General features: G+C 48.5%; 1 protein-coding gene across 2 annotated transcripts; it reads right to left on the minus strand.

The window, feature by feature from the left end:
- Nucleotides 1-1209: 1209 nt before the first annotated feature.
- Nucleotides 1210-12665, minus strand: bag1 (BCL2 associated athanogene 1). Of its 2 annotated transcripts, none has more exons than XM_042329283.1 (7): nt 12488-12656; nt 11496-11621; nt 10112-10194; nt 9897-10010; nt 7246-7353; nt 4767-4829; nt 1210-4542 (listed from the first exon to the last, which is right to left on the minus strand). In XM_042329283.1, the coding sequence occupies exons 1-7, from the start codon at nt 12522-12524 to the stop codon at nt 4450-4452; spliced, it is 624 nt and encodes a 207-aa protein (XP_042185217.1). In that variant the 5' UTR covers nt 12525-12656; the 3' UTR covers nt 1210-4449. The 2 variants fall into 2 exon arrangements, with proteins under 2 accessions (XP_042185217.1, XP_042185218.1); XM_042329284.1 differs by lacking the exon at nt 1210-4542 and adding an exon at nt 4578-4610 and having other exon boundaries at nt 12488-12665.
- Between the last annotated feature and the right edge of the window lie 395 nt (nt 12666-13060).

Raw genomic sequence — 13060 nt, forward strand, 5'->3', positions numbered from 1 at the left:
CCCTACTTTGACCAGGGTGCCGGGGGCTAGTGCCCTACTTTGACCAGGGTGCCGGGGGCTAGTGCCCTACTTTGACCAGGGTGCTGGGGGCTAGTGCCCTACTTTGACCAGGGTGCTGGGGGCTAGTGCCCTACTTTGACCAGGGTGCTGGGGGCTAGTGCCCTACTTTGACCAGGGTGCTGGGGGCTAGTGCCCTACTTTGACCAGGGTGCTGGGATCTAGTGCACTACTTTGACCAGGGTGCTGGGGGCTAGTGCCCTACTTTGACCAGGGTGCTGGGGGCTAGTGCCCTACTTTGACCAGGGTGCAGAGGGCTAGTGTACTACTTTGACCAGGGTGCAGAGGGCTAGTGCCCTACTTTGACCAGGGTGCTGGGGGCTAGTACCCTACTTTGACCAGGGTGCTGGGGCCAGTGCCCTACTTTGACCAGGGTGCTGGGGGCTAGTGCCCTACTTTGACCAGGGTGCTGGGGGCCAGTGCCCTACTTTGACCAGGGTGCTGGGGGCTAGTGCCCTACTTTGACCAGGGTGCTGGGATCTAGTGCACTACTTTGACCAGGGTGCTGGGGGCTAGTGCCCTACTTTGACCAGGGTGCTGGGGGCTAGTGCCCTACTTTGACCAGGGTGCTGGGGGCTAGTGCCCTACTTTGACCAGGGTGCAGAGGGCTAGTGTACTACTTTGACCAGGGTGCAGAGGGCTAGTGCCCTACTTTGACCAGGGTGCTGGGGGCTAGTACCCTACTTTGACCAGGGTGCTGGGGGCTACTTTGACCAGGGTGCTGGGAGCTAGTGCCCTACTTTGACCAGGGTGCTGGGGGCTAGTGCCCTACTTTGACCAGGGTGCTGGGGGCCAGTGCCCTACTTTGACCAGGGTGCTGGGGGCTAGTGCCCTACTTTGACCAGGGTGCTGGGGGCCAGTGCCCTACTTTGACCAGGGTGCTGGGGCTAGTGCCCTACTTTGACCAGGGTGCTGGGGGCTAGTGCTCTACTTTGATGAGGGTGCTAGTGCCCTACTTTGACCAGGGTGCTGGGATCTAGTGCCCTACTTTGACCAGGGTGCTGGGGGCTAGTGCCCTACTTTGACCAGGGTGCTGGGGGCTAGTGCCCTACTTTGACCAGGGTGCTAGGGGCTAGTGCCCTACTTTGACCAGGGTGCTAGAGGCTAGTGCACTATATTATCACAGTATACCAGTTCAGACAGACTACACAGTTTAAATCACACAATCACAACAGCTTTTTATCTGAAACGACACACTATAACATGGTTCCACTAGGCAGTCAGCATTCCATCCTGTCACTGGTCAGACTGACCATTAGTGACATCACATCCTGTCACTGGTCAGACTGATCATTAGAGACATCACATCCGGTCACTGGTCACACTGACCATTAGTGACATCACATCCCGCCACTGGTCAGACTGACCATTAGTGACATCACATCCTGTCACTAGAAAGCAGCACAGAATCAGTCACCAGCTCAATATCAGCAGTCTCTGTAATAGCAACACGTATCAGCAAACACCACACATCAAAGTCTGAAGGATTATTTCATTTTGGTTCTTTTACTTTGTTAAAATATCCTACATACACAGCACCCTTTTCTTAAGTCCCTGAGGACCAAAGGCTGCAACAGTCAGTGTTGTCTTCTCTACCCCAGCACACACACGGAGGGCTCAGTATAAGGGTACTCTGCTGCATGTTGCCATGCTAAATAAATACATTAGAACAGCTCATAAATGTCACTCCTTATTTAGTGTCCTTGCTTTGGCCTGATAGGGCTCCCACATAGGTCTCTGTCCCAAACTAAAGCACTACGTTGGAATAGGGTTCCACTAGAGGTGTCCTCGAGCTGCTCCAGGCCTGGAGAGATGACTCTACTAGAGGTGTCCTCGAGCTGCTCCAGGCCTGGGGAGAGATGACTCTACTAGAGGTGTCCTCGAGCTGCTCTAGGCCTGGGGAGAGATGACTCTACTAGAGGTGTCCTCGAGCTGCTCTAGGCCTGGGGAGAGATGACTCCACTAGAGGTGTCCTCGAGCTGCTCTAGGCCTGGGGAGAGATGACTCCACTAGGTGTCCTCGAGCTGCTCCAGGCCTGGAGAGATGACTCTACTAGAGGTGTCCTCGAGCTGCTCCAGGCCTGGGGAGAGATGACTCTACTAGAGGTGTCCTCGAGCTGCTCCAGGCCTGGAGAGATGACTCTATTAGAGGTGTCCTCGAGCTGCTCCAGGCCTGGAGAGATGACTCCACTAGAGGTGTCCTCGAGCTGCTCTAGGCCTGGGGAGAGATGACTCTACTAGAGGTGTCCTCGAGCTGCTCCAGGCCTGGAGAGATGACTCTACTAGAGGTGTCCTCGAGCTGCTCCAGGCCTGGGGAGAGATGACTCCACTAGAGGTGTCCTCGAGCTGCTCCAGGCCTGGGGAGAGATGACTCTACTAGAGGTGTCCTCGAGCTGCTCCAGGCCTGGGGAGAGATGACTCCACTAGAGGTGTCCTCGAGCTGCTCCAGGCCTGGAGAGATGACTCCACTAGAGGTGTCCTCGAGCTGCTCCAGGCCTGGGGAGAGATGACTCTACTAGAGGTGTCCTCGAGCTGCTCTAGGCCTGGGGAGAGATGACTCCACTAGAGGTGTCCTCGAGCTGCTCCAGGCCTGGAGAGATGACTCTACTAGAGGTGTCCTCGAGCTGCTCCAGGCCTGGAGAGATGACTCCACTAGAGGTGTCCTCGAGCTGCTCCAGGCCTGGAGAGATGACTCTACTAGAGGTGTCCTCGAGCTGCTCTAGGCCTGGGGAGAGATGACTCTACTAGAGGTGTCCTCGAGCTGCTCTAGGCCTAGGGAGAGATGACTCCACTAGAGGTGTCCTCGAGCTGCTCCAGGCCTGGGGAGAGATGACTCTACTAGAGGTGTCCTCGAGCTGCTCCAGGCCTGGAGAGATGACTCTACTAGAGGTGTCCTCGAGCTGCTCCAGGCCTGGAGAGATGACTCCACTAGAGGTGTCCTCGAGCTGCTCCAGGCCTGGAGAGATGACTCTACTAGAGGTGTCCTCGAGCTGCTCTAGGCCTGGGGAGAGATGACTCCACTAGAGGTGTCCTCGAGCTGCTCCAGGCCTGGGGAGAGATGACTCTGCTAGAGGTGTCCTCGAGCTGCTCCAGGCCTGGAGAGATGACTCTACTAGAGGTGTCCTCGAGCTGCTCCAGGCCTGGAGAGATGACTCTACTAGAGGTGTCCTCGAGCTGCTCCAGGCCTGGAGAGATGACTCCACTAGAGGTGTCCTCGAGCTGCTCCAGGCCTGGAGAGATGACTCCACTAGAGGTGTCCTCGAGCTGCTCCAGGCCTGGAGAGATGACTCTACTAGAGGTGTCCTCGAGCTGCTCCAGGCCAATCACTTTTTGACAGCATCCCTTTTGATTTAAACACAACGTTCCGCCCATCGAAGAAGAGGTCAGGAAGTGACGTTTGGGACCTGAATGCCAAAACATTCAGGAGATAAAGGTCCTCAAAGTTGACCCGTTTTGCATACCCCACCATACCACAAGACATCACTGGAAAAAATGTATGGTTGAGATTGATATAATTTAAGAGCTTACAAACAGGGTTATCATACGATTTAATAATTTCTTGAAAAAAAATATGTTTTAATAAAAATGTGGACATTATTTAATGCCTTAATATAAATTATCTAACAAAATGTAAACTCTTTTTCATATCTGCATGTTATAGCTTAGACCCTATTTCACATCATCTGAGGTTGTGTTGTCCATCAGTTGAGACACAGAATGGGTGTCATACATTCTAATAGGTCAACTTTGAGCACCTTTATGTCTTCGATGTTTTGGCATTCAGGTCCCGAAAGTCACTTTCTGACCACTTCTACAATGGGTGACTATGTATGGAAGGTTTTGTTCAAATCGAAAGGGATGCTATCAAAAGGTCATCGAAATCAAATGGATTTCCCCAGATTCCAGATGGTGACTCAGTGGAGACCAGGGCAGGGACAGAGACGTGGAGACATGGGCAGGGACAGAGATGTGGAACAGCGTGGAGACCAGGGCAGGGACAGAGACGTGGAGCTGCGTGGAGACCAGGGCAGGGACAGAGACGTGGAGCAGCGTGGAGACCAGGGCAGGGACAGAGACGTGGAGCAGCGTGGAGACCAGGGCAGGGACAGAGACGTGGAGCAGCGTGGAGACCAGGGCAGGGACAGAGACGTGGAGACATGGGCAGGGACAGAGACGTGGAGCTGCGTGGAGACCAGGGCAGGGACAGAGACGTGGAGCAGCGTGGAGACCAGGGCAGGGACAGAGACGTGGAGCAGCATGGAGACCAGGGCAGGGACAGAGACGTAGAGCAGCGTGGAGACCAGGGCAGGGACAGAGATGTGGAGCAGTAGAGAGATGGACATGACAGCAGATCCCAGATGGTAACCCAGTAGATCTCTGTGAACTAGTAGATCTAAGAATCTGCCAGGGCCAGGTTCTTAGACTGGATCTTAGCCAAGTGGTCTAAAATCCCTGCTTCAATCTTGTCACACTGAGCCAGGAATCCCTGGAGGAGGAGGAACAGGAAGAGACAGTTAAATCCCTGCTTCAATCTTGTCACTGAGCCAGGAATCCCTGGAGGAGGAGGAACAGGAAGAGGAGACAGCGGATATTCTTAGACCATCGTAGTAACCCTATAAAAACTTATTAACAGCATGGTTTTATATTACTCAAGTGGAACAAGGACCTACTTGATCACTTAGAGTTCATCAGAAATGAAAACAGACTCACCTGAACTGTTTTTACTAGACCCTTTTTCTTCATCCGACAGTCACCAAAGTTCTCTGGTAAAGTCTGTTAACACGACACAGTTGTTTTAGTGGTTACAGTAAGCTGTGATAAGACCAGCAGCTAGGGATTCTCTACTCAACCAATCTGTGTGACCAGTCCACCTGACTAGAACTACATGTGCTTGATAATAAGGTTGTGTTACCATAGAGTCCACCTGCTTTAGGAGCAGGCCTAAATTACTGTAGGAGGGTTAAGGGGACCAGAACTAAGTGTAGGAGGGTTAGGGGGACCAGAACTAAGTGTAGGAGGGTTAAGGGGACCAGTACTAAGTGTAGGAGGGTTAAGGGGACCAGTACTAAGTGTAGGAGGGATAGGGGGACCAGAACTAAGTGTAGGAGGGTTAGAGGGACCAGAACTAAGTGTAGGAGGGTTAAGGGGACCAGTACTAAGTGTAGGAGGGTTAAGTGTAGGAGGGTTAAGGGGACCAGAACTAAGTGTAGGAGGGTTAAGGGGACCAGTACTAAGTGTAGGAGGGTTAAGGGGACCAGTACTAAGTGTAGGAGGGATAGGGGGACCAGAACTAAGTGTAGGAGGGTTAGAGGGACCAGAACTAAGTGTAGGAGGGTTAAGGGGACCAGTACTAAGTGTAGGAGGGTTAAGTGTAGGAGGGTTAAGGGGACCAGAACTAAGTGTAGGAGGGTTAGGGGGACCAGAACTAAGTGTAGGAGGGTTAAGGGGACCAGTACTAAGTGTAGGAGGGTTATGGGGACCAGTTCGAAGTGTAGGAGGCTTAAGGGGACCAGCACTAAGTGTAGGAGGGTTAGGGGGACCAGAACTAAGTGTAGGAGGGTTAAGGGGACCAGAACTAAGTGTAGGAGGGTTAAGGGGACCAGTACTAAGTGTAGGAGGGTTAAGGGAACCAGTACGAAGTGTAGGAGGGTTAAGTGTAGGAGTGTTAAGGGGACCAGTACGAAGTGTAGGAGGGTTAAGGGGACCAGTACTAAGTGTAGGAGGGTTAAGGGAACCAGTACGAAGTGTAGGAGGGTTAAGTGTAGCAGTGTTAAGGGGACCAGTACGAAGTGTAGGAGGGTTAAGGGGACCAGTACTAAGTGTAGGAGGGTTAAGGGAACCAGTACGAAGTGTAGGAGGGTTAAGTGTAGGAGGGTTATGGGGACCAGTACTAAGTGTAGGAGGGTTAAGTGTAGGAGGGTTATGGGGACCAGCACTAAGTGTAGGAGGGTTAAGGGGACCAGTTCGAAGTGTAGGAGGGTTAAGGGGACCAGCACTAAGTGTAGGAGGGTTAGGGGGACCAGCACTAAGTGTAGGAGGGTTAGGTGTAGGAGGGTTAAGGGGACCAGTACTAACTGTAGGAGTGTTAAGGGGACCAGAACTAAGTGTAGGAGGGTTAAGGGGACCAGTACTAAGTGCAGGAGGGTTAAGGGGACCAGTACAAAGTGTAGGAGGGTTAAGGGGACCAGTACTAAGTGTAGGAGGGTTAAGGGGACTAAGTGTAGGAGGGTTAAGGGGACCAGTACTAAGTGTAGGAGGGTTAAGGGGACCAGTACTAAGTGTAGGAGGGTTAAGGGAACCAGTACTAAGTGTAGGAGGGTTATGGGGACCAGTACTAAGTGTAGGAGGGTTATGGGGACCAGTACTAAGTGTAGGAGGGTTATGGGGACCAGTACTAAGTGTAGGAGGGTTAAGTGTAGGAGGGTTATCGGGACCAGCACTAAGTGTAGGAGGGTTAAGGGGACCAGTACTAAGTGTAGGAGGGTTAAGGGGACCAGTACTAAGTGTAGGAGGGTTAAGGGGACCAGTACTAAGTGTAGGAGGGTTAAGGGGACCAGTACTAAGTGTAGGAGGGTTATGGGGACTAGTTCGAAGTGTAGGAGGGTTAAGGGGACCAGTACTAAGTGTAGGAGGGTTAAGGGGACCAGTACTAAGTGTAGGAGGGTTAAGGGAACCAGTACTAAGTGTAGGAGGGTTACGGGGACCAGTACTAAGTGTAGGAGGGTTATGGGGACCAGTACTAAGTGTAGGAGGGTTAAGTGTAGGAGGGTTATGGGGACCAGTACTAAGTGTAGGAGGGTTACGGGGACCAGTACTAAGTGTAGGAGGGTTACGGGGACCAGTACTAAGTGTAGGAGGGTTATGGGGACCAGTACTAAGTGTAGGAGGGTTATGGGGACCAGTTCGAAGTGTAGGAGGGTTAAGTGTAGGAGGGTTAAGGGGACCAGCACTAAGTGTAGGAGGGTTAAGGGGACCAGCACTAGGTGTAGGAGGGTTAAGGGGACCAGCTCTAAGTGTAGGAGGGTTAAGGGGACCAGCTCTAAGTGTAGGAGGGTTAAGGGGACCAGCTCTAAGTGTAGGAGGGTTAAGGGGACTAGCAATAAGTGTAGGAGGGCTAAGGGGACCAGCTCTAAGTGTAGCAGGGTTAAGGGGACCAGCACTAGGTGTAGGAGGGTTAGGGCTGTGTTACCATAGAGTCCACCTGCTCTAGAATCTTCATGAACTGTTCAGATGCCACCTTCACTCTTTGGTCCAGTCTCCCCAGCGCCTCAGCCTGCAGGTCTTTAGCTAGGAACCCCTATAGAACAACAGTAACAGGAAAGTGCAAAGAAAAGCTAACTCCTGTGTACATGTCATTTGTAGATACTGTGTGGGTGCTGACAAGTGCAGGCTCTTGCTTCACTCTCTCCGGGCATTATCTGTGCTAACACTACTGCTGGGTCTCAGTTTGGTAAGGATGCCAACGTTGAACCAGGACCATACCAGTAACGCAATACTCCTTAGTATTGTGGCAAGGACACAAAACACGATGCGGATTTAACTTGTCTAGGAAACAAACATCATAGAGTCACGTATTTATAGCACACAATATTTTACATAGAAAGAGTTGTGTGCTTCCTGGTTTAGTATCATCAGTCCTAGTATATATTGACATGTAAAGTGCCTTCGGAAAGTATTCTTACTTACTCGACTTATTCCACATTTTGTTGTTTCAGCCTGAATGGATTCAATCTTTTTTTTCTACACATAATACCCTATAATGACAAAGTGAAAACATGTTTTTAGACCATTTTAGAAATGTATTCAAAATTAAATGCAGAAATATTTCATTTACTTTGTAGAATCACCTTGTTGCAGTGATTACAGCTGTGAGACTTTCTGGGTAAGTCTCTAAGAGCTTTGCACACCTGGATTTTACAATATTTGCCCATTCATCTTAATATTCTTCAAACTCTGACAAGTTGATTGCTGATCATTCAAGTCTTGCCATATTTTTTTATAGCTAATTTATGTCAAAACTATAACTAGGCCACTCAGGAACATTCCATGAAGTCTGCACAACGCATCACCGAGGGCAAACTACCTGCTCTCCAGGACACCTACACCACCCGATGTTACAGGAAGGCCATAAAGATCATCAAGGACAACAACCACCCGAGCCACTGCCTGTTCACACCACTATCATCCAGAAGGCGAGGTCAGTACAGGTGCATCAAAGCTGGGACCGAGAGACTGAAAAACAGCTTCTATCTCAAGGCCATCAGACTGTTAAACAGCCACCACTAACATTGAGTGGCTGCTGCCAACACACTGACTCAACTCCAGCCACTTTAATAATGGAAATGTATGTAAAATATATCACTAGCCACTTTAAACAATGCTACTTAATATAATGTTTACATACCCTACATTATTCATCTCATATGTATATACTGTACTCGATGTAAACATTATATTACTCAGCCTTGTCTCAGGATGGTAAGTTGGTGGTTGAAGATATCCCTCTAGTGGTGTGGGGGCTGTGCTTTGGCAAAGTGGGTGGGGTTATATCCTTCCTGTTTGGCCCTGTCTGGGGGTGTCCTCAGATGGGGCCACAGTGTCTCAGCCTCCAGTATTTAATGTGTCGGGGGGCTAGGGTCAGTTTGTTATATCTGGAGTACCTCTCCTGCCCTGTGTGAATCTAAGTAAGTCTCTCTCTCTCTCTCTCTCTCTCTCTCTCTGGACCTGAGCCCTAGGACCTGAGCCCTAGGACCTGAGCCCTAGGACCTGAGCCCTAGGACCTGAGCCCTAGGACTACCTGACATGATGACTCCTTGCTGTCCCCAGTCCACCTGGCCGTGCTGCTGCTCCAGTTTCAACTGTTCTGCCTTCTTATTATTCGAACATGCTGGTCATTTATGAACATTTGAAAATCTTGGCCATGTTCTGTTATAATAACCACCCGGCACAGCCAGAAGAGGACTGGCCACCCCACATAGCCTGGTTCCTCTCTAGGTTTCTTCCTAGGTTTTGGCCTTTCTAGGGAGTTTTTCCTAGCCACCGTGCTTCTACACCTGCATTGCTTGCTGTTTGGGGTTTTTAGGCTGGGTTTCTGTACAGCACTTTGAGATATCAGCTGATGTACGAAGGGCTATATAAAGAAATTTGATTTGATACCATCTACTGCATCTTGCCTATGCCGCTCTGTACCATCACTCATTCAAATATCTTTATGTACATATTCTTTATCCCTTTACACTTGTGTGTATAAGGTAAAATTGTGGAATTGTTAGGTTGAGTTTGAGTTATTTACTGTGAATTAGAACCTAACAGTGGTGACTGGGTGTATTGATACACCATCCAATGTGTAGTTAATAACTTCACCATGTTCAAAGGGATATTCAATAACTGCTTTTTTTTTTTTTTTTTTACACATCTACCAATAGGTGTCCTTCTTTGCAAGGCACTGAAAAACCTCCCTGGTCACTGTGGTTGAATTTGTGCTTGAAATTCACTCCTCGATTGAGGGAACTTTTATTTATTTAGGCAAGTCAGTTAAGAACAAATTCTTATTTACAATGACGGCCTACAGGTGTGTGGGGTACAGAGATGGGGTAGTCATTCAAAACTCCTGAACTTATTTACGCTTATTATTGACTCAAGACATTTCAGCTTTAAAAATGTTTATCAATTAAAAAAATATTCTACAAACTAAATGTCACTTTGCCATGGGGTATTGTGTGTAGATCAGTGACACGAAATCTTAAGTAAATACGTTTTAACTTCGGTCTGTAACAACAAAAATGTGGAAAAGGTGAAGGCAATGTATATAATATGTAGATATAAAGTATCAGAACATACATTCTTCAGGCCTGTCAACTCTCCATCCACCTTCTCCAGTTTCTTAGCCGTCTGTTCTACTGACTTCTCAATGTCCTTCAACTTCTTCAGCTCAGACTCCTCCTCTGGGCTGTTCTGAGAGTATACAACACACAGGTCTGTATTCAAACCATTTTAGGAACGAATGATAAAAACAAATGTGTGAGTGCCAGTCAGCAGAACTAGGAAGGTCTTACCCTCTTTCCAATCATCATGAGTTTACATCCCTGTTTGATTCCAAAGCTGGACAGACTCTCCTCCATCTCCTTCAGTGACTTCCCTGAAAGAACAGGACAGCAGAGGCATCATGTTGGGGCTTGAACCAGCTACCCTGTGGTTAGAGGTGAGTGCAATATACTACAACCTGTGCCATACAGTCCAGGCCTCTTGGCAGAGGCTGTAGTAATAGTCTGGCTGCCAGTCTGTCTGTTTTCCTTATGAAACTGTCAAGCCTAACAATGGACTTGATGTTTTACACATTTAATGAGGTCAGGTGAAGATATCGCTGCAGTGGATTCTGCTATTTTCTGTGGGGTTTTTATGCTGGTCTTAACTTTTTTTTTACACATAATATTTCCACCATTGTTTCCTATGACTGAAAACAGCTTCTGGGCATCAGAACAGCGATCACTAACCTAGATTTGGATGAAGACTTCAACAGCTCAGCTTTCAAACACCATAGTGCCCTCCAAGCTCATCACTAAGCTCAGGACCCTGGGACTAAACACCTCACTCTGCAAATGGATCCTGGACTGCCTGACAGGCCGCACCCAGGTGGTGAGGGTAGGCAACAACACCTCCACCATGCTGACCCTGAACACAGGGGCCCCTTAGTCCCATCATGTACTCCCTGTTCACCCATGCCTGCGTGGCCGCGACTACCAAAACCATCATTAAGTTAGCCGACGACACGACAGTGGTAGGCCTGATCACCGACGACGAAACAGCCTATAGGGAAGAGGTCAGAGACCTGGAAGTGTGGTGCCTGAACAACAATCTCTGCACATTGACTCAGTACTAGTACTCTGTGTAAAGCCAAATTATTGTTACTCGTGCATTTATTCCTCATCTCATTATTTCATTTTTTTCTCTGTGTATTGTTGGGAAGGACCCGTTATTCCACACCAGTTGTTTCCCTATCATTTCACTGTTAGTCCACACCTGTTGTTTACCAAGCATTTCACTGTTAGTCCACACCTGTTGTTTACCAAGGACCAGTCAGTCAGCATTTCACTGTTAGTCCACACCTGTTGTTTACCAAGGACCAGTCAGTCAGCATTTCACTGTTAGTCTACACCTGTTGTTTACCAAGGACCCTTCAGTCAGCATTTCACTGTTAGTCTACACCTGTTGTTTACCAAGGACCCTTCAGTCAGCATATCACTGTTAGTCTACACCTGTTGTTTACCAAGGACCCTTCAGTCAGCATTTCACTGTTAGTCTACACCTGTTGTTTACCAAGGACCCTTCAGTCAGCATTTCACTGTTAGTCCACACCAGTTGTTTACCAAGCATTTCACTATTAGTCTACACCTGTTGTTTACCAAGCATGTGACATAACATTTTGATTTGTTACTCTACCTTTAAAGATGAGTTTCTGTGCAGGCATCGGGACCCCAGTAACCTGAACCAGAGCATCAGAAAGGTCCTTCAGTATCGGTTCGTTCCCGTCCAGCCCCGTTACCGTGATGCTGTGCTTCGTAGAACCTGCATGGGGGTGAATTAGATGCAGAGTACTTTCATATAGCGGCTACATCAGAGACATTATTAGCCAGCTACACATCTCAGTAACTGATCCGTGCTTTTAGCAACATACACTAGTGTTGCATTCAATTGTATTGGTTTGCACAAAAACAGTCCATGGGAAGCCAAATGTTAAATACAATTCCATTTCAATTTACTGTGCCAGTGGGCAGGACGGTTTTGTCATTATGACCGGGGGCAGTTGAGACAAAATATCACATTATTAAACTGACTTCCAAACGTAGGTCTGTTGTAGACCCACTTCCTCTCTGTTTACGTCCAAATGAAGAGTCGCGCTCGTGTGGACGAACAGGGAATAACCCGCGGGGGGCTTTGGCATGGGTAACGTTACGCAGAGAGGTGGGTCTACAACAGACCGGAACGTGTTTCATAACACGACCTGTCTTAAATACACCAGTTTTAATGACCGACCGTCCTGCCTACCCATCGACAGACAGTACATTCAAATTAAAATCGTATTGATGCCGCGTTCTGATGCCAGTCGGAACTACGAAACTCGGAAACGTGTATTCAGTTTCCTAGTTCCGCCTAGCATGTGAACTGACGCATATCTGGCTTCCCAAAGACTGTTTTGGTGCAATCCAATACAATTTAAAGCAAGACTAGTGTACATAAATACACCAGCATTTCAAAAGCACCTAGCAACGTATCTGACAACTACCTGGCTAACTAACATCTCCTGCTGCGTGTAGCCAGCCAGCCCGGAGACTCCGACTTTCCGACTACCAGCACCATCTCTTTGTCTTCCTTTTACGGGGTAATATACATTAAACAAGCTGCAACATCCAAAGCAAAGTGATTGACTTTACCGTAAGCAACAGTGACCGTCACTGTATTCTCCGCCATTTCTGTGTAGCATGAGTGAAAACGCAAGAGGCCAGGGTTCCGGTTGGAAAGCACGCCATCCCATGTACACGGAGGGGACTGGCGGTACTGCAGCTCCACAGACGCTGTTCGGTTTGAGAAGGGTTACGGGCCCACCCCATTCATAACCAATCCGTCGATATAATCGAGAACTATCATCAGAAATCACGCGACATGAATCAGACAGTGAAAAAAGTAACATGAAAAAAACAACAACTGAACAGCCATAGTTCTCGATTATATCGATTAATTGGTATTGTATGGGGTGGCCGGTCATAGCCGGATGTACCGTGGCTCAGGTTAAATCAAATCTAATTTTATTGGTCACATACACATGGTTAGCAGATGTTAATGTGAGTGTAGCGAAATGCTTCTGCTTCTAGTTCCGAGAGTGCAGTAATATCTAACAAGTAATCTAACAATTCCCCAACTACCTAATACACACAAATATTAAGGGATGGAATAAGAATATGTACATATAAATATATGGATGGCCGAACGGCACAGGCAAGATGCAG

This window comes from Oncorhynchus tshawytscha, linkage group LG10, assembly GCF_018296145.1.
Source record: "Oncorhynchus tshawytscha isolate Ot180627B linkage group LG10, Otsh_v2.0, whole genome shotgun sequence".
Taxonomy (NCBI): domain Eukaryota; kingdom Metazoa; phylum Chordata; class Actinopteri; order Salmoniformes; family Salmonidae; genus Oncorhynchus; species Oncorhynchus tshawytscha.